Raw genomic sequence first — 19,132 nt, 5'->3', positions numbered from 1 at the left:
GAAAGTTATTTTTATACTTGGAATCTATCCTCTCTTAAACTTGCTTATTAAACACGCCTGTAATTCCAGCACTTTGGGAGGCCGAGGCAGGCAGATCACCTGAGGTCAGGAGTTCGAGAGCAGCCTGGCCGACATAGTGAAACTCTGTCTCTACTGAAAAAAAAAAAAAAAAAAAAAATTAGCCAGGCATGATGGCGCATGCCTGTAATCCCAGCTACTCTGGAGGCTGAGGCAGGAGAATCGCTTGAACTCGGGAGGTGGAGGTTGCAGGGAGCCGAGATCACGCCACTGCACTCCAGCCTGGGTGACAGAGCGAGACTCCTTCTCAAAAAATAAATGAATAATTACAAGAAGAGAAAGACAGCAGAAATAAAATCCATCATTTTCTTGGGGATACTTTCACTGTATCTACAACGCCAACTCAAGTACTATGGTATGTGTCACTCTTCACAAAATTTATGCATCTAATCAATATCCACTGCCATCCAAGTCAGTAAAACTATAAAAATCGTACACATTTTTTTAGATTGCTGGGAACATTTATAGGTGGGAGCAGATTTTGTAAATTCATCATATGCTGCCATTAAAGAAATCTTCTTTGCAGTCAGACTTCTCCATATGATGAAGCTAATGATATCGGTTTATACGTTAACACCTTTGAAATGTAAAAATAAAACTTCTGGTAGATTTTAACCTAAAGATAGTGTCTGAAAGTTATTCTAGTAAAAAAAAATTCAAAATAAACACAGCAAGAATAGTCGATCTTTAAAATTTTGAGTTGAGCTCAGAATAGCAGATTCTAAAAAAGAGGACAGTGGTTATACAAGTAGATGGATGCTGCCACTCTGCTCCAGAAAGCAGTGAAATCACAAATGCTCAGGCCACCTATGAGTGTGTGCATTGTTCTTACGCCATATTCTATAAAAAGGGATTATATTGTTAACCTTTTCTTTTTTCATAATGGAAATTAAGCCATTTACCCCAAGAACCACTTAAAAGGAACTTCTGCCGGTGCCCTGGCTTTCGGCACATACCAGAATTGTTATTAATAAATTATCTTTCAGAATGTTCTATTTCGACTAGGGCTGTGACTACCTTTCCTTCCAAAACTTCACACCTGAATGCTCTGGCTTGAAGACAATGTCTGTTACTAAGGCAGGACATTGAAATTCTACGTAAAACCTGGCCACTGGAGAGGGACATGTTTATGGTTTACAACTTTAGAAAGTCCCAAAAAGATTTAAAAGGTGCCAGCTGAAAGATCTTATAATCTTGGGATATTTTAGTTGAGACCTTGGAAGTCCTCAATCGAGGAAACACTGAAAATAGCTCCACGGTGTTCTGTCTGTTGTCCAAAGTTTTGGACACAGTTCAAACACATGGCTCTCTCCACCTCAAACCCAATTAGCGACAAAAAGGTGCATATGGTTGAATGGAAGGCTATGAAGAGTGCACACATGGAGGTATGGTGGGGTTATAAGGCCACAATTATAACATTCTTTTTTTTTTTTTTTTGAGATGGAGTCTTGCTCTGTTGCCAGGCTGCAGTGCAGTGGCATGATCTTGGCTCACTGCAACCTCCACCTCCTGGGTTCAAGCGATTCTCCTGCCTCAGCCTCCTGTATAACATTCTTTGCACAAATATTTCCCAACTCTGAAACTCCCCAAAAGCAAAAGTGATCAGTTATGAAACGATGACTTGCTTTACTCACTCACAACAACGTTTCCCTAGGGGTGCTCCATCCTGGTAAGGAACTCCAGCTACAGAAACACAATTCCAGCTTTTCCTGGAACACATTTTTCCATGAAGTGAAAAATCTACTGAACGGTAAAGATGACTCTAGCCCATCTTGCACTTCTTGTCAAGGTTGTTGCTTTCATTTTTCTTCATACATTATATATATTCTTAAAACATTTTAAATAAGATTGCCATCACATGATCTCTCATTTGGAAAGATCTTTCATAGCAAACATTTTAATTAATATTCAAGTACTAGGTATAGATCACTAACTCTTGCCCACCAGCTTTCTAAAAACAGAAAAACTATGATTTACTACAACTTATGTTAGTAAAAAACTAGAAAACCCTGTAAAACAGAGATCATAATTTCTTTAAATGTCTTCTTAACTAGAAAATAAACTGAACCTTAGTGCACAAAGCTTGAGAACTCTTACAATCATTCCTCCTTGCAGGAGGCAAAGGAAAAAATAAACTTACCAAACTAAATTAAAATGAAAAATAATAACATAAATGTGCAGACTTTTAATAAGAAATAGAGCTAAGCTCTCAACCAAAAATCTCTTTTAAAACTTTTAGCACTCCCAACATAAGTTTATTATTAATGGAAAACAGCACAAAACAGATTCTTCTCTGGCAAAGGGAAAGCGATTTTTCACTTCCCCTGTAACTATCTTTAGTACTTTACACTCTTGGAAACTAGGAATGTGCATATGGATTTATTGTGAGGCAACACGCAATTATCTAATTTCAGCGATGGGGGTGGGGAAGCCTATGAAATCAATGCAAATGAAATCCTAAGGCATGAGAGGCATCAATATAGGCATTGAAGTCTGGTGACAAAGGCCTTATGATCCCTAAAACTTTCACGGCCTGGGCCTTCCTGATTCGAGCCAGTGGGCTATTCACATCTCTGTATTCTAGAAAGGAATTGACAGAAAACAGAAAAGCTCCACCCCTTGCACAAAAAATATTCAAAGTGCCTATAGCCCGTGGTGGCTGAATTCTGAAATTAACTGCTCTGCCATAGCGGCAAATCTAAAATAATGCGAATGAATATTTTGGACGGGGTTTCTGGCCAACTCTTCATAAAAATGCAGAACAGGCTAAAGCCAGAGTAAGAGGGGCAAGGGTGATATATATACCTTAGGATTACAATCAAGTTCAAGCAAACTTCAGTGGTGATGGTGGTGGGTTGTAGCTCTGAACAGCATGACCAGAGGTTGGCATGGGTGTTGGCAGAGAGTCAGCTAGCAAAATACACAGGGTAAATCAACTGCTTCAAAAAACTGCATTGCTGACTAGCCTATCATCACCTACACCTCTCAGCCAAAAGAGAAGTCACTCTTCAGAACTTCTGGAAGACTGTGCTCTGAGAGGAGGAAGCATATGGTATTTCTGGCCCTAGGTCTAACTAAGACAGGCTGAATTTATTTGCGAGCCATCTATGAAGAAACAGTTTGGTAAGAAGTTAGTAATACAAATGTGTACATGGCATCTCAAATCTGTGTGCACACACATGAGTGTGATTTTATTTTATTTATTTATTTATATATATTTTATGAGACAGAGTCTCACTCTATTGCCCAGGCTGGAGTGTAGTCCTGTAATCTTGGCTCACTACAACCTCTGCCTCCTGGGTTCAAAAGATTCTCTTGCCTTAGCCTCCCAAGTAGCTGGGACGATAGGCACAGGCCACCACATCCGGCTAATTTTTTATTGTATTTTTGTAGAGATGGGGTTTCACCATGTTGGCCTGGATGGTCTCGAACTCCTGACCTCAGGTAATCTGCCTGCCTCAGCCTCCCAAAGTGCTGGGATTACAGGCGTGAGCCACTGTGCCTGCCACACGGGTGTGATTTTAACCTCTGCTCTAAAGCATTAACTGTCAGAACAGGACCTGTCTCTTTCTCCTTTACTTTTATAACTCAAGCATCTAGCACAATGCCTGCTACATAGCAAGGGCTCTATAAATGCCTCCCAAATGAACCGAGAAATGCTGAAGAGAATGAAATGTTCCAACTATTAAGAAGAACCCATTTCATTCTCACAATTTATATCCAGGTAATGGTTCTGACTAGCCCTCTGAAAGGGGTCTCATAAACCAATGCTTAATAATGCTTTCTTAGCAGCTTATTCTAAATGCTTGATAATACTTATATTAACTTTTTCCTAAACAAGACAAGCTCCTCTCTTTGAAGTCTAAGTGGGTGAGGTTTTACTACAGTCCTGTTTCTCTGAATGGACAAAGACTTTTAACCTTTCCCTTGACTCAGATGCTATTAATCACGGCAGTATACAGTGAGTTTGATACTAAGGGATCCAGTATGGACAACTGAGTCTTTGTTTTCTCCCCCAAGTTGGGTTTGAATTGGTCCTGAGTTACTGTATTTATTCCTCATGATCCTTTAGGTTCATGATTTACATCTACATTATGTTAGACTTTAGGACTTGAGGATCAGAGACCCAAAAAGGCACATTGAAAACCATGGACACGGCTCTTTTGATTACCTCATCGTCCCAGGACACATTGCTGGCTGGCCTATGATACATTTATTATTATAAACAGTAATGTCTCAGTCACTTTCACACAAAAGTAAACCAGACAGGGCTTTCAAATTCATAATCCTTTGTTTTTTAGCTGCAATGAAAATCTGGTGCTTGATTCAGGAAACTGGGAGATGATGGAAGGATTATATTTGTTTCTGATAAACCGCCATTTGTTGCTTAGATACTAAAAAAGATAAAGACTGAATCTGTAGTTGCAAAACATAAAACATGCTTTTAAAGCAGCCAGGAAGAATGAATGTTCAGGCCAGGTGAGGTGGCTCACGCCTATAATCCCAGTACTTTGGTAGGCCAAGGCGGGTGAATCACCTGTCAAAGGTTCGAGAACAGCCTGGCCAACATGGTGAAACCCCATCTCTACTCAAAATAGAAAAATTAGCTTGACATGGTGGCACATGCCTGTAATCCCAGCTAATCTGGACACTGAGGCAGGACAATTGCTTAAACCCAGGAGGCAGAAGTTGCACTGAGCCGAGAAGTTGCAGTGAGCTGAGATCACGCCAGTGCACTCCAGCCTGGGCGACAGAGTGAGACTCCGTCTCAACAACAACAACAACAACAGAATGAATGTTCAAATATAATGCTCTTCTTGAAATATTTCTATAGGAGTTGGACATTGGAGAAACAAAAAATACAGTCTTCCTTGCCCAAGGGGGTCACTATTTCCAAGGAGGCTGAAATATGTACAATCAATTTTGATATACTAGGATAACTGTTTAGGTTTGATCTATAAAGGCAGTTTAACAAAAGCACCTAATAGGAAGCAATAAATACGCTTGAGGACGGGAAGGAAAGTTTCAGAGAGGAAGGAACAGCTGGACTCTACCTTGAAAAACTCAGATTTTCACCAGGAAAAATTTGGAGGAAAACATTTTAGATAAAGAAATTATGTGAGTTAAAGTGCTGAAGAATGAAAAGTACAAGGTTTGTTCAGTCATGCATATGAGGTCCAATATGTCTGGCACAGAGGGTATTGGGTGTGGAAATAGAATATGAGATTTAAGAAATTGATTAAAGCCAGAACACATAGAATTTTAAGTGTGCCAAGAAGTGTGGAATTTATCTTATAGAAATGGAAAACCATCAGCCTTTTCAAAACATAATTGCAAGAGAAGACGGATGTTTTAGAAAGATGACTGGTTGTATGGAACATAGATAGTAAAAGACAAGAGACTGAAGACAGGGAGATGGGGTTGTTTCCAAATTTTAAGGGTAAGATAACCTAAAAAACAAAATAAAACTATATAATACATGAAAAGAGGTAATTCCTTCTGTTTCTGCTCCACACATTGTGAAGACGACACCTTAAAATGTCTTTATGAGGCCGGGCGCAGTGGCACACGCCTGTAATCCCAGCACTTTGGGAGCCTGAAGCGGGCAGATCACGAGGTCAGGAGGTCGAGACCAGCCTGGCCAATATGGTGAAACCCTGTCTCTACTAAAAAATGCAAAACTTAGCTGAGTGTAGGGGTGCACACCTATAGTCCCAGCTACTCGGGAGGCTGAGGGAGGAGAATCACTGGAACCTGGGAGGTGGAGGTTGCAGTGAGCCGAGATCGCGCCACTGTACTCCAGCCTGGGTGACAGAGCAAGACTCTATCCAAAAAAAAAAAAAAAGGCTATATGAAATTCTGGAGCCTTCATTCCTATCATCCCTATGGAACTTGTAGAATAAGAAGCACTGTTTTGGTCATATTGAAACAGTATGAATAATATGAGGTATGCAAGATGGAAAGGAAAAAGTTAAATTATTATTATTATTATTATTATTATTATTTGCAGAAGACATGATCTTGTTTTCTTGTTTTTTTATTTTAATTTTAATTTTTTTATTTTGACACAGGATGGGGTGCAGTGGTAAAATCACAGCTCACTGCTGCCTTGGCCTTCTGGGCTCAAGCGATCCTCCCACCTCAGCCTCCGGAAGACATGATCTTATATATAGAAAACCCTAATACTATGTGCGCCCACACACATATACACACACGCATGCACACACAGCCTGTATAGCTAATAAATTCAGCAAAGTGACAGGATAGAATATCAACACAAGAAAATCCACTGCATTTTTATACACTAGCAATAAACAATTTGAAAAAAAATTTAAAAAGCATTGTCATTTACAATAACATCAAAAAGAATAAAATATTTAGAAATAAACTTCATTACGGAAGCAAGACTTATATATTGAAAACTGCAAAACACTGCTGAAAAAAATTAATGAAGACATAAATAAATGGAAAGATACCCTATGTTTATTGACTGGAAGATTTCATATAGTTAAAATGACATTACCCAAGTCAATCTAAAGATTCATTGCAATTCCTATCAAAATCCCAATGATATATTTTTCAAAAATGGAAAAACTCAAACTAAGATTAATGTGGAATCTCAAGGAATCTTTAAATTGAAAGAAAAAAAAACCTTAAAAAACAAGAACAAAATTGGAGGTGTCATACTTCCTAATTTCAAACATACTATAAAGCTATCATAATCAAAAGAGCATGGTACTAGCAAAATGACAGAGATCGTCCAAAGGAATAAAATAGCCCAGAAATACATCATCACATATATGATCAATTAATTTGCAAAACGTATGCCATGACCATAAAATGAGGAAAGGATAGTTTTTTCAACAAATGGTTCTAGGAAAACTGGATATCCACATGCAAATGAATGAAGTTGCACCCATACATTTCATCATATATAAATATTAACTCAAAACAGGTCAAAAACCTAAGCTTAAAGGCTAAAACTCCGAAACCCTCAGAAAAAAACAGAGGGCAACATCTTCATGATATTAGATTTGGCAATGATTTTTTGGATATGACACCAAAAGCACAGGCAACAAAAAAACAAATAGACACACTAGATTTCAAAATTTAAAAGTGTGTGCATCAAGGACACTATCAAGAGAGTTAAAACGCAACCCACAGAGTCGGAGGAAATATTTACAAATCATATATCTGATAAGGGATTAATATCCAAACAATACAAAGAACCCCTGCAACCTAACAATAGCAGCAAAACAACATAACTGAAGACCAGGCAAAAGACTTAGACATTTCTACAAAGATGATATGCAAATGGCCAATGAACATACAAAACATGCTTGAGGGAAATGCAAATCAAAATCACGATGAGATACCATTTCACACCATTAGGATAATTATTATCAAAAAATTATAATTACAAGTGTTGATGAGACAGTAAAGAATTTGGAACCTTTGTAAATTGTTGGCAGGAAGGTAAAACGATACATCTACTGTGAATAAAAACATATGGCGGTTCCTCAAAAAGGTAAACACAGAATTACTATATGATCCAGAAATTCTGCTCCTAGGTATGTGCTAGGTATGTGCAAAAGAATTGAAAGCAGAGACTCTGAGATACTTGTACACCAGTGTTCATAGCAGCATTGTTCATAATGGCTAAAAGCTGGAAGCAACCTAAGTGTCCATTAACAGATGAATGTATGAACAAAATGTGGTATACACATAAAGTGGCATATTATTTATCCATAAAAAGGGATGATGTTCTGATACATGCTGCAGCATGGATGAACCTTGAAGGAATTATGCTAGGTGAAATAAATCAGACACACTAAGACAAATATTGTATAATTAAACTTATATGAGCTACTGAGAGTAGTCAAATTCACAGGGACAGAAAATAGAACAGTGGCTGCCAGGGGCAGGGTGTGTGTGGAGGTGGGTGAGGCAGGGGTGCAGGGAGAGTTATTGTTTAATCAGAACAGACTTTCTGTTTGAAATGATGAAAAACTTCTGGAAGTAAATTATGATGCTGGTTGCACAGCAATGTGAATGTACCTAATGATCAATATCATTAACAGTATCAGTATCACTGAACACTTTAAAGTAGCTGATATGGTAAACGTCATGTTACGTATACTTTACTGCAATAAAAAATAAAAATAAAAAACAAACCCCCAGCATGATAACACTATGAGGACTGTAGATGAGTCTCTGTCAGGTAGAGAAAATAAGCAATCTATATGAACAGACACTTCTTTGCAGACCCAGGTGCGAGTTGGAAGTTGCGAAAAGAAATCCAAAGGCTAAAATGGTGAAGATTGTCCCTTATCAGTATAGGTGATCAAGATGTCAAAGACATGGTAAACTCACATTGCAGTTTGATGAGCCATCAAATGTTGGGTAAGAACCATCTGGCCAGTCAGCAGGGTCCAGGGCAGCCGACTGCCGGTGCTGGGCCTCGTATTCCTTGAGCTGCAACAAGAAGAAATGGATACTGAAATGGAAAGAATGGCCAGACACTGGCCAGACCTTTTACAAGGAAATGACTCAAATAATACATCTAGGTTCCTGGTTCACAATCTTGTGCTCAAGCAGCAGAGAGATGACTTTGGGTACCTTCATGATTCATGCCAGTGTTGGTAACTAAGTGCCAGCCAAAGACACCTTTCCCAAAACCAAGAGGAAGATAACCACCCTGCCCTATGAGTTTTCATCTAAGTCAAATCAACAGGCAAAATGGATTCTTTGTATCCTGTGTTCCAGAAAGAATTTTCACTTTCCCCCTCCAACATCAACACTTATGTTTCCTCAGGTTGATTATAAAGAAATTGTCTGTAGTTTGGCCTCTGAATTACCTTCCCAAGTATGTAAGTCAAAAACATGCATGTCCTTTTTAGGAAGAGAAAATGATAGACTACAGACATTTTAGTGAAACGGGGTCAAACCCTGAAACATATTATATATATATATATTTGTTGTTGTTGTTGAGACAGGGTTTCACTCTGTTACCCAGGCTACAGTGCAGTGGTGCAATCATGGCTCACTGCAGACTTGACCTCCCAGGCTCAAGCGATCCCACCTCAGCATTCCAGGTAGCTGGGACTACAGGCATGCACCATCATGCCCACCTAATTTTTTTTTTTTTTTTTGTAGAGATGGGGTTTCACCATGTTGCCCAGGCTGGTCTCAAAATCCTGAGCTCAAGTGTTCCACCCCCTCAGCCTCCCAAAATGATGGGGTTACAGGTGTGAGCCACTACACCCGACCCTGAAACAGTTTTAAAAATCACATGCTTGTCTTGTTCAAAATGGCTTCAAGTTGCTAGTCCAATGTTATAACCTAACAGACGTTACGGGGTTATTGAAGACCTTTGAGGATGGTCTCTCTATGGAGATCTTAGAGATATTGAAAGTTTAGGTTCAGAAACAAGGTTTCTCGTTTTTGAAAAATACAGAAAGACAATTGAAATCCTATAGCAGGCCAGGCGCAGTAGCTCACACCTGTAATCCCAGAACTTTGGGAGGCCAAGGCGGGTTGGTTAACCTGAGGTCAGGAGTTCGAGACCAGCCTGGCCAAGATGGTGAAATCCCATCTCTACTAAAAATACAAAAATTAGCTGGGTGTGGTGGCGGCACCTGTAATCCCAGCTACTCAGAAGGCTGAGGCAGGAGAATTGTTTGAACCTGGGGAGCAGAGGTTGCTGTGAGCTGAGATCATGCCACTGCACTCCAGCCTGGGCAACAAGAGCGAAACTCCACCAGAAAGGAAGGAAGGAAGGAAGGAAAGCAGGCAGGTAGGCAGGCAGGCTATAGCAAAGTGAGCAGATTTACTTTAAAAAAATTTTTATAACTTCTTTTACCATACTTCCCAAATAAGTGAGCAAATTTAACTTAGCAAGATGAGATCTTTCGGAATGTGAGATAGTGAGAGTGAGAGCCCAGGTGTGACACAGAAATTGAGCTCTGGGGTTCAAAACAATTGTCACTGCATTCAAATCCTATTACAAAGCAGTGTGCACATATGAATTTAAGACAGTGATCAAATCATGTTCCATGAGCCAAGCAACTTAAAAACAGAAATAATTGAACCTGACAGCCCACGTGATGGTGACTGGACAATCCTGAAGCCCTGGAGCTTGAGGATGTGGTAGTGCCACTACAATGACAATTATTCCTCTAGGAAAAAGCCACTTTCACAACCGTGACTTCAACCTATGAAATTCTTTTCTGCATATATGTGGGAAGAGGTAGGCAGTACTGAATATTGAGTAAGAGCTTGAATGCAGAACCAAATACCAGCTGGGAGCCTGGGGACAAATTATTTAACCCCTCTATGTTTTGGTTCCTCCACCTGGAATACAGGCATGACAATAAATCTATCTTATAGAGCTGTTACCAGAATTAACTAAGATAATGCAGCAAAACTCTCAGCACACCATATCAAAGCAATAGGGTTATTATAATACTATTATTATTACCACTGTGCTTTCAGAGAAAAGAAAGCTCAAAGTTCACATTAACTTGACATGTTTAAACTTTTGGGTATTAGGGGTGTTAATCATTGTAATCTTTCTGTTACATTAGGGACACTTAGATTGTTCCAGTCTTTATATTATGTCATACACTAGGATGTTCTCTCCATTTTGATATATTGGCTTGTGAAATGCTACATTCTCCCTGTATGATTGAGAGTATCTGACTGTTGGAAAATAAGATTATCATGAGATTATCAGGTCTCCAGTTCTCTAGTCCATGTTTATACCCAACCTTAGCTGCATCTCCTAGGAGCCACTAAATAACTTTCAGCTTTAAGGAAAACAGGTACAAATTTCTAACCAGTCAATCATATATGATGTTTTTTTTTTTTTCCTGCTGTATGCTCATCTCTGTTATCTACTTTGGGGCCTAAAAGTATGTGTGCTGTTCTGATAGAGATTTTAATTCTGTGCCCTAACCAAACTTTGCTACCCAACTGGCTTTTTGGTTTGTTTTCTGTAACAGGCTCTTGCTCTGTTGCCCAGGCTGGAGTGCAGTAGTGCAATCACGGCTCATTGCAACCTTGATCTCCCTGATTCGAGCAATCCTCCCATCTCAGCCTCCCGAGTAGCTGGGACTACAGGAGCACGGCACCACAACCAGCTAATTATTTTGTATCTTTTTGTAGAGATGAGGTTTCATCATGATATCCAGGCTGGTGTCGAACTCCTGGGCTTGTCAAGTGATCTGCCTGCCTTCACCTCTCAAAATGCTGAGATTAGAGGCGTGAGCCACTGCACCTGGAAACTGTTTTTTTAATTATCCTAATTATACAATTCTAAGTGTTTTAAAGTTACAAAACAAGATCTCTATTTTTTTAAGTGCACTGCACAGGAAAAAAAAAAAAACCATGTAATTACACAGGTTATTACATTGATAATTACCTGTTATAATTACATTTTTATATTCCACTTAGGTTCAAGAAGTTTTGGTTTAATTATAATTTCATGAAGGCATGACCATTTGTAATTTCATTAAAGAATGCATACCTTTTAAAGCAAATCTGTTTTTAAAGCAAAGCAAATTTACATTAATTCCAGGAGTTATAAAATAATGACATTTTAAGGTATGTGTATGTGTTTGTGTCTTAAGCAAAAACATTCCCTCACATCCTGTGATCCCAAATCTCACTGTTTTCTCACAGCTGAAGTCCATGACATGATTTTTTAGAATGATGGCCATCTTTAAAAGAGTAATGCTTATTCCATCTTGGAGACCTTTAGGGAGAGATATATCATAATGTTCCAATTTCTACCAGTACTTACTATAAAGAGCATTTATATTATATTAAACCGAAATACACTCCAGCTGCTTTTTAAATTCATTTCTTTCTAATCTGTCCTCAGTAGAGATTTTAAAAACAAATAAACAATCAAACATTCTCCAGGACATCCGAAAGATGTACTCTTCAACAGCCCTCAGACATTCAAAGACTGTGATTAAGTTCTTTTCTGCTTCTTTTGAGATAAATCCCTTCCAACTTCTCCCCATGGGATCAATTTTTTAAAAACCTCCTATGAACTCTATATGTGTCCAAATCTCTGTGATTTGATGCACAATAGCTTTTACAAGGAAATGACTCAATAATACATCTAGGTTCCTGGTTCATAATCTTGCTCTGTTGCCCAGGCTGGAGTGCAGTAGTGCAATCACGGCTGGTATACCAGATGCCCAGATTACCTTAATGACTTTATACACATCTGGTATACCAGATGCCCAGATTACCTTAATGACTTTATAAGAATGTCCAGTAGGTATAAATTCACACACCCTGCTCTAGAGAACATGACTAAGAGAAGCTGTCTCCACAAAGATATCTAGATGGCTGCTCCCCAACCGCAATCAGCTTTCAGACATCTTATCCCTGGCATGACAAACTCTACAACGCCAGTCACCCTCCGGGACTCCCTACTCCCTTTGGAATCAGGCTGAGTGAGGCTAGACGCCTCCTGAAATCACATCTCTGTCCAACTTCATCCTTCTCCCTCACTTAGAGGTTTCTCTTAAAAGCCTTCTTTCAATAAGCCACTTGCACAATGCTATATATAGTTTGGATGTCTCTTTCCCCAAACCTCATGCTGAAATTGAATTCCAATACTAGGGATGGGGGCCTAAAGAGAGGTGTTTGGGGCCATGACGGAGGATCCCTTAAGAATAGTTTCATACCCTGGGGAGGGGTGGGGAAGGTGATTTCTCACTCTATTTGTTCCCCAAGAGCAGTTGTTATAAAAAAGCCAGGCACCTCCCTTCTCCCTCTTGTTTCTTCTTACCAAGTGATCTCTGCACACACTGCCTTCCACCATAAGTGGAAGCAGCCTGAGGTTTTCACTAGATGACTAATCTCCCAGCAGGTAGAATCACGAGCCAAATAAACCCCTTTTCTTTGTAAGTTACCCAGTCTCAGGTATTCCTTTACAGCAACACTAAATAGACTAAGATACACAAGAGTCCCTGTCTCAGGCTGTGCTTCCAGGGAATCAGATGTATGACACCCGGAATGAAGAAAAGTTTGGACCAGGCACGGTGGCTCACGCCTGTAATTCCACCACTTTGGGAGGCCAAGGCAGGTCGATCATTTGAGGTCGGGAGTTCGAGACTAGCCTGGCCAACATGGTGAAACCCTGTCTCTACTAAAAATCCAAAAATTAGCTGGGTGTGGTGGCGTGCGCCTGGAGTCCCAGCTGCTTGGGAGGCTGAAGCAGAATTGCTTGAACCTGGGAAGTGGAGTTGCAGTGAGCCAAGATCGCACCACTGCACTCCACCTGGGCGACAGAGCAAGACTCTGTCTCAAAAATAAATAAATAAATCAATTAGCCAGATGTGGTGGCATGTGCCTACCTAGAGTCCCAGCTATTAGGGAAGCTGAGGCATGAGAACTGCTTGAGCCTGGGAGGTTGAGGCTGCAGTGAACCATGATCACGCCACTGTACTCCAGCCTGGGCTACAGAGCGAGACCCTGTCTCAAAAAAAAAAAAGTTCATGATGCCAAAACATCAGTGATAGTCAATGACAAACTTTAAGTGCTCTTTTCTTAATCTCCAAAGGACTTTATTTCTGACTTTCACACAGATACAGTCTTGTTGGAATCAGATACATACATTAACAGATCAATGTGTAATACTTAATGATTAGATCACAATGACTTGAGCAGTCTTTAAATAATTATTTTTAAGGAAATGTGATTATTAAATCATGGTCATAGATCTCTCTCAATTTCCTATAGACAATGCTTCCAGTTAAAATTGCAAAGGACATATTTTTCTACAATATCACTCATCAATGCTGAGTATTATCATTCCAAGAAATTCACTACTATTCTCTTTTATACAAGGCTTTAAATGTGAGTGTATTCCCTTCCCTCTCATCTTACCCACAACAAACAAATTACTCACATAAATGAATAACCTATAGCTTCCAAGTATGGGCTTTCTACATCTTACGGAATTAGTAAAAGATTTGAATGTCCTGAACTTATTTGCCAAGAGCTATGTAAGCCCTTAAAATTGGGACAGGCACACCTCATTTTACTGAGTCTGACTTTACTGCATATCACAGAAACTGCATTTTACAAATTGAAGTTTTGTGGTAGCCCTGCATCAAATAAGTTTATCAGTGCCACTTTTCTAACAATATGGGCTCACTCTGAGTCCCTGCTGTCATATTGTGGTAATTCCTACAGTACTTCAAACTTTTTCATTCTTATTACATCTGTTATGGTGACCTGTGATCCGTGACCCTGGATGTTAATATTGTACTTGTTTTGGGGAGCCATGAACCTAAACATATAAGATAGTGAACTTAATGGATAATGTGTGTGTTCTGACGGCTCCACTGACTGGCCATTCTCCCATCTCTCTCCCTCCTGCTCAAACCTCCCTATTTCCTGAGACACAACATATTTAAATTAGGCCAATTAATAACCCTGCAATTGCCTCTGTGTATTTAATTGAAAGGAAGAGTAGCATGCTTCTCACTTTAAATCAAAAGCTAGGAATGATTAAGCTTAGTGAGGAAGGCATGTTGAAAGCCAGGGTAAGCTAAAAGCTAGGCCTTTTGCGTCAAACAGTGAAGTTGGGAATGCAAAGGAAAAGTTATCGAAGGAAATGAAAAGTGCTACTCCAGTGAACACACAAATGGTAAGAAAATGGAACAGCCTTATTGCTGACATGGAGAAAATTTGAGTGGTCTGGGTGGAAGATCATAGCAGACACAACACTCTCGTAAGCCAACGCCGAATCCAGAGCAAGGCCCTAACTCTTTTCAGTTCTATGAAGAGATAAGGAGGTGTGTCTTATAATAAATCCAGAAACTGTTTTTTTGAGAACACCAACAAATTTATGTGACTCAATTTACTGCAATATTCCCTTTACTGCAGTGGTCTGATACCAAACCTGCAATACCTCTGAGGTATCCTGGTACACAGAAATTGTTATTTAAAATCTGCCAATGACCTAGATCTCCCTAAGCAACTTTTTTACTAATGAGCTTGACTTCCTTAAAGCACATGTGTTAATTATCCATCATAAAGTTATTAGAAAATGTCTGTTAATGCCACTAGATGGGATGAAAGCATTCAGTAAATAAAATATTGAAATCCTAAATTAAGCTATATTTTAAAATTACACTAAAAAAGATAGTACACTGAGGTTTGTTTTGTAAATTTCATTCTTTTCTAATGATTTCAGCTTACAGTAATGTTTCACATATTAGTTCTTTGTAGCCTTTTTCATTTTGATCTTCATTTGTATGTGATAACTGGGTTTTTAGGGGTGTGATGAATCATGGTTTTGTAATTTATAGTGGGAAAATATCCATCAATGAAATCAAATTCATACAAATGAAACAGAGTGGACCAAATTGATTTGATCTGAACATGGGCAAAATTTTTCCCAATATGATGACGCACACCTCCAAATCGCACATAGACAATCTTCTCTCCTGTTGAGTGGTCCTGTAATCACTGATCAGGATTCAGATCCACAAGCTCCACCCAAGTGTCTTGAAATCCTTGACTGACAGTGGGAGATAAACCCGTTTGGTGGCCTGGAGAATGGTACGTCCTATAACATCCTCTGAGGCAGTTTAGCCATTCTCAGTATAGTCAATACAGGAAGTCTAAGTCTTAACTTTTTCTATACAGTCATTATACAAGTTTCAATCTTTTTTTTTTTTTTTTTTTTTTTTTTTTTTAGATGGAGTTTTGCTCTTTTTGCCCTGGCTGGAGTGCAATAGCGAGATCTCGGCTAACTGCAACCTCTGCCTCCGCAATTCTCCTGCCTCAGCCTCCCATGTAGCTGGGATTACACGCACGTGCCACCACACCTGGCTAATTTTGTATTTTTATTAGAGACGGGGTTTCATCATGTTGGCCAGACTGGTCTTGAACTCCTGACCTCATCAGGTGATCCTCCCGCCTTGGCCTCCCAAAGTGCTGGGGAGTTTCAATCTTGAGCCGGTCATAAGTTAAAAAAGGTAGATCCTCTCCACGGACAGTTTTCTGCTCCAAATAACATTTTTCATGAAGTGTTTCATCTCTGGCTATGAAGCAGCTCATTTAGGCACCAGTAGCTGAGGATGTATGTTGCCCTGAGAACAGTCTAATAAGCAGCCCTGTGACTTCCTCATCTGCCGATAGGCGCTCACCCTTGTCTGTAAAATCCAGTGAAGTCTGAAGAATGCGTTGGATTTTTTCTTCTGGTTTCTGTGTTTCTGGGTTGCTTTACAGACAATAGTCGTGCTCTCAATGAGCTTTGTAGCTGCTTCTGCAACCACGCAGAGGCAGCCAAGGTGGCTGCAGCCAGGCCAAAGGCCTGAAGCCACCACTCACGTATGCACACAGCTGTGCCACCTCTCGCTGAGTTGACTTCTGATTTCCTTTCCATGTAAACCATGGCTAGCTATCAAATTATGACCTCAGAAAGAGCTTCACATAATTTTTTTTCTCCACTTTTTCCCCAACTTGAAAGTATTCTTTTCTTTTTCAGTTATAGAAACTTGCTGTCTAAAGTGGGCTACATTAAGGCTACTTTTTAACATTTTCTCTTGCCCCAAGAACATTGGATTAGGCATATCACATTCAACTCCCTTCCCAAACACAGGTGTCCTGAGATGACTGTAGACATCTTCTGCATTCAGATCTTTGGTTTTACTATTAAAAAATGGTGCAGTCGGCTGGATGCAGTGGCTCATGCCTGTAATCCTAGTACTTTGGGAGACTGAGGCAGGTGGATCACATGAGGTCAAGAGTTTGAGACCAGCCTGGCCAACATTGTAAAACCCGGTCTCTACTAAAAATACAAAAAGTAGCCAGGCGTGGTGACAGGTGCCTATAATCCCAGCTACTCAGGAAGCTGAGGCAGAAGAATCGCTTGAACCCAGGAGGTGGAGGTTGCAGTGAGCCGAGATCATGCTACCTCACTTCAGCTTGGCCGAAAGGGCAAACCTCCGTCTCAAAAACAAAAACAAAAACAAAAGAGTAGTGGTGCAGTCACATCTCTCTCCAGGAGTAAATGTCTTGCTTAGCACAGAAAAACTAAATACGGTCCATACTTCTCATATGCCCGTACTTCTCATATGCACTTTCTAGAAATTCAATTGAACTTTTCCCAAATGTATGGCATGCCCAAGGAATGGAATGGGAGAGAAAACATATGATGAGCATTTTGCACCAGCCGGCAGCTGGGCCAGGTGGTTACTGTTGTGGCAAAGCAGACCAGGCTGAGGATGAAGGTGCAGGAGACGAGCAGCATGGACAGGAGGCTGTCACTTTCACCTGCCACCCACTCCACCACCTGCCCCAGCACTGACCTGCTCATCTGCATTCTAATTATAATCTTTTAGTTATTTTTAAATGTACAACAAATTATTGTTGACTGTAGTCACCCTGTTGTGCTAGCAAATCCTGGATGCTATTCATTCTTCATTCGTCATTCATTTCATACCCATTAACCATCCATATTTCCCCTCACCTCCTCACTACCATCCCCAGGCTCTGGTAACCATCATTCTACTGTCTATCTCCATCAGTTCAATTGTTTTAATTTTTACCTCCCACAAACGCGTGAGAACTTGTGCAGTTTGACTTTCTGTGCCTGGCTTATTTCACTTAACATAATGTCCTCCACTTCCATCCATGTTGTTGTAAATGACAGAAACTCACTCTTTTTTATGGCTGGGTAGTGTTCCACTGTGTATATGTACCACATTTTTTTAATCCACTCATCTGTTGATGGACACTTAGATTGCTTCCAAGTCTTGGCTATTGTCAACATCACTGCAATAAAACATGAGAGAGCAAATAGCTCTATGCTTACTTCCCTTCTTTTGGGTAGATACTAGCAGTGGGATTACTGCATCATACGGTAGTTCTATTTTTTGTATCATGAGGAACCTCCATATAGTTCTCCATAGTGGTTGTAATAATTTATATTCTCATCAACAATATATGAGGGTCCCCATTTCTCCATATCCTTAACAGCATTTGTTATTGCCTGTCTTTTGGATAACAGCCATTTTAGGCCAGGCGCAGTGACTCACGCCTGTAATCACAACACTTTGGGAGGCCAAGGCAGATGGATCACCTGAGGTCAGGAGTTCGAGACCAGCCTGGCCAACATGGTGAAACACTGTCTCTACTAAAAATATAAAAATTAGCTAGGCATGGTAGTGGGCACCTGTAATCCCAGCTACTCAGGAGGCTGAGGCAGGAGAATTGTTGGAACCTGGGATGTGGAGGTTGCAGTGAGCCAAGATTGTGCCGCTGCACTCCAACCTGGGCGACAGAGCAAGACTGCATCTCAAAAAAAAAAAAAAAAATTAGCCAGATGTGGTGGCAGGCACCTGTGATTCCAGCTTTTAAGGGAGGCTGAGGCAGGAGAATCCCTTGAACCCACTGAGCCAAAATCTCGCCACTGCATTCCAGCCTGGGTGACAGAGTGAGACTCTGTACCACAAAGCCATTTTAATTGGGGTGAGATGATATCTTATTGTAGTTTTGATTTGCATTTCTCTGATGACCAATAATGTTGAGCACCTTTTCACATGTCTGTTTTCCCTTTGTATGTCTTCTGAGAAATGTCTATTCAGATATTTTCTCCATTTTTTAAATTAGATTATTGGATTTTTTCCTATTGAGTTGTTTGAGTTCCACATATACCATTTATTAATCCTTTGTCCGATGGGTAGTTTGCAAATATTTTCTCCCAATATGTGGGTTGTCTTTTCACTTTGCTGATTGCTTTGTTTGCTGTGCAGAAGCATTTTAACATGATGTGATCCCATTTGTCCATTTTTGTTTTAGCTGCCTGTACTTTTACGGTATCACTCAAGACATTTTTGCCCAGTCCAATGTCCTGGAGAATTTCCTCAATGTTTTCTTTTACTAGTTTCATAGTTGAGTCTTAAAGATTTGTCTTTAATCCATTTTGATTAGATTTTTCTATATGGCAAGAGAGAGGGGTCTAGTTTCATTCTTCTGCATATGAATATCCAATTTTCCCAGAACCATTTATTGAAGA

General features: G+C 39.9%; 1 protein-coding gene across 3 annotated transcripts in view; it reads right to left on the bottom strand.

The window, feature by feature from the left end:
- The window catches only part of SASH1 (SAM and SH3 domain containing 1), a 287,239-nt gene that overhangs the window by 55,889 nt on the left and 212,218 nt on the right, over positions 1-19,132 (bottom strand). For all 3 annotated transcript variants that reach the window (XM_030928910.1, XM_030928912.1, XM_010375568.2), the window contains exon 8: positions 8,452-8,553. In XM_030928910.1, the coding sequence (XP_030784770.1) occupies positions 8,452-8,553 (102 nt within the window). The remainder of the gene's footprint in view (positions 1-8,451; positions 8,554-19,132) is intronic.

The sequence above is a fragment of the Rhinopithecus roxellana genome, chromosome 4 (genome assembly GCF_007565055.1).
Source record: "Rhinopithecus roxellana isolate Shanxi Qingling chromosome 4, ASM756505v1, whole genome shotgun sequence".
In the NCBI taxonomy this organism is placed as follows: Eukaryota; Metazoa; Chordata; class Mammalia; order Primates; family Cercopithecidae; genus Rhinopithecus; species Rhinopithecus roxellana.
The sequence above is the reverse complement of the archived record's forward strand: the minus strand, read 5'-3'. Positions and strand labels throughout refer to the sequence as shown.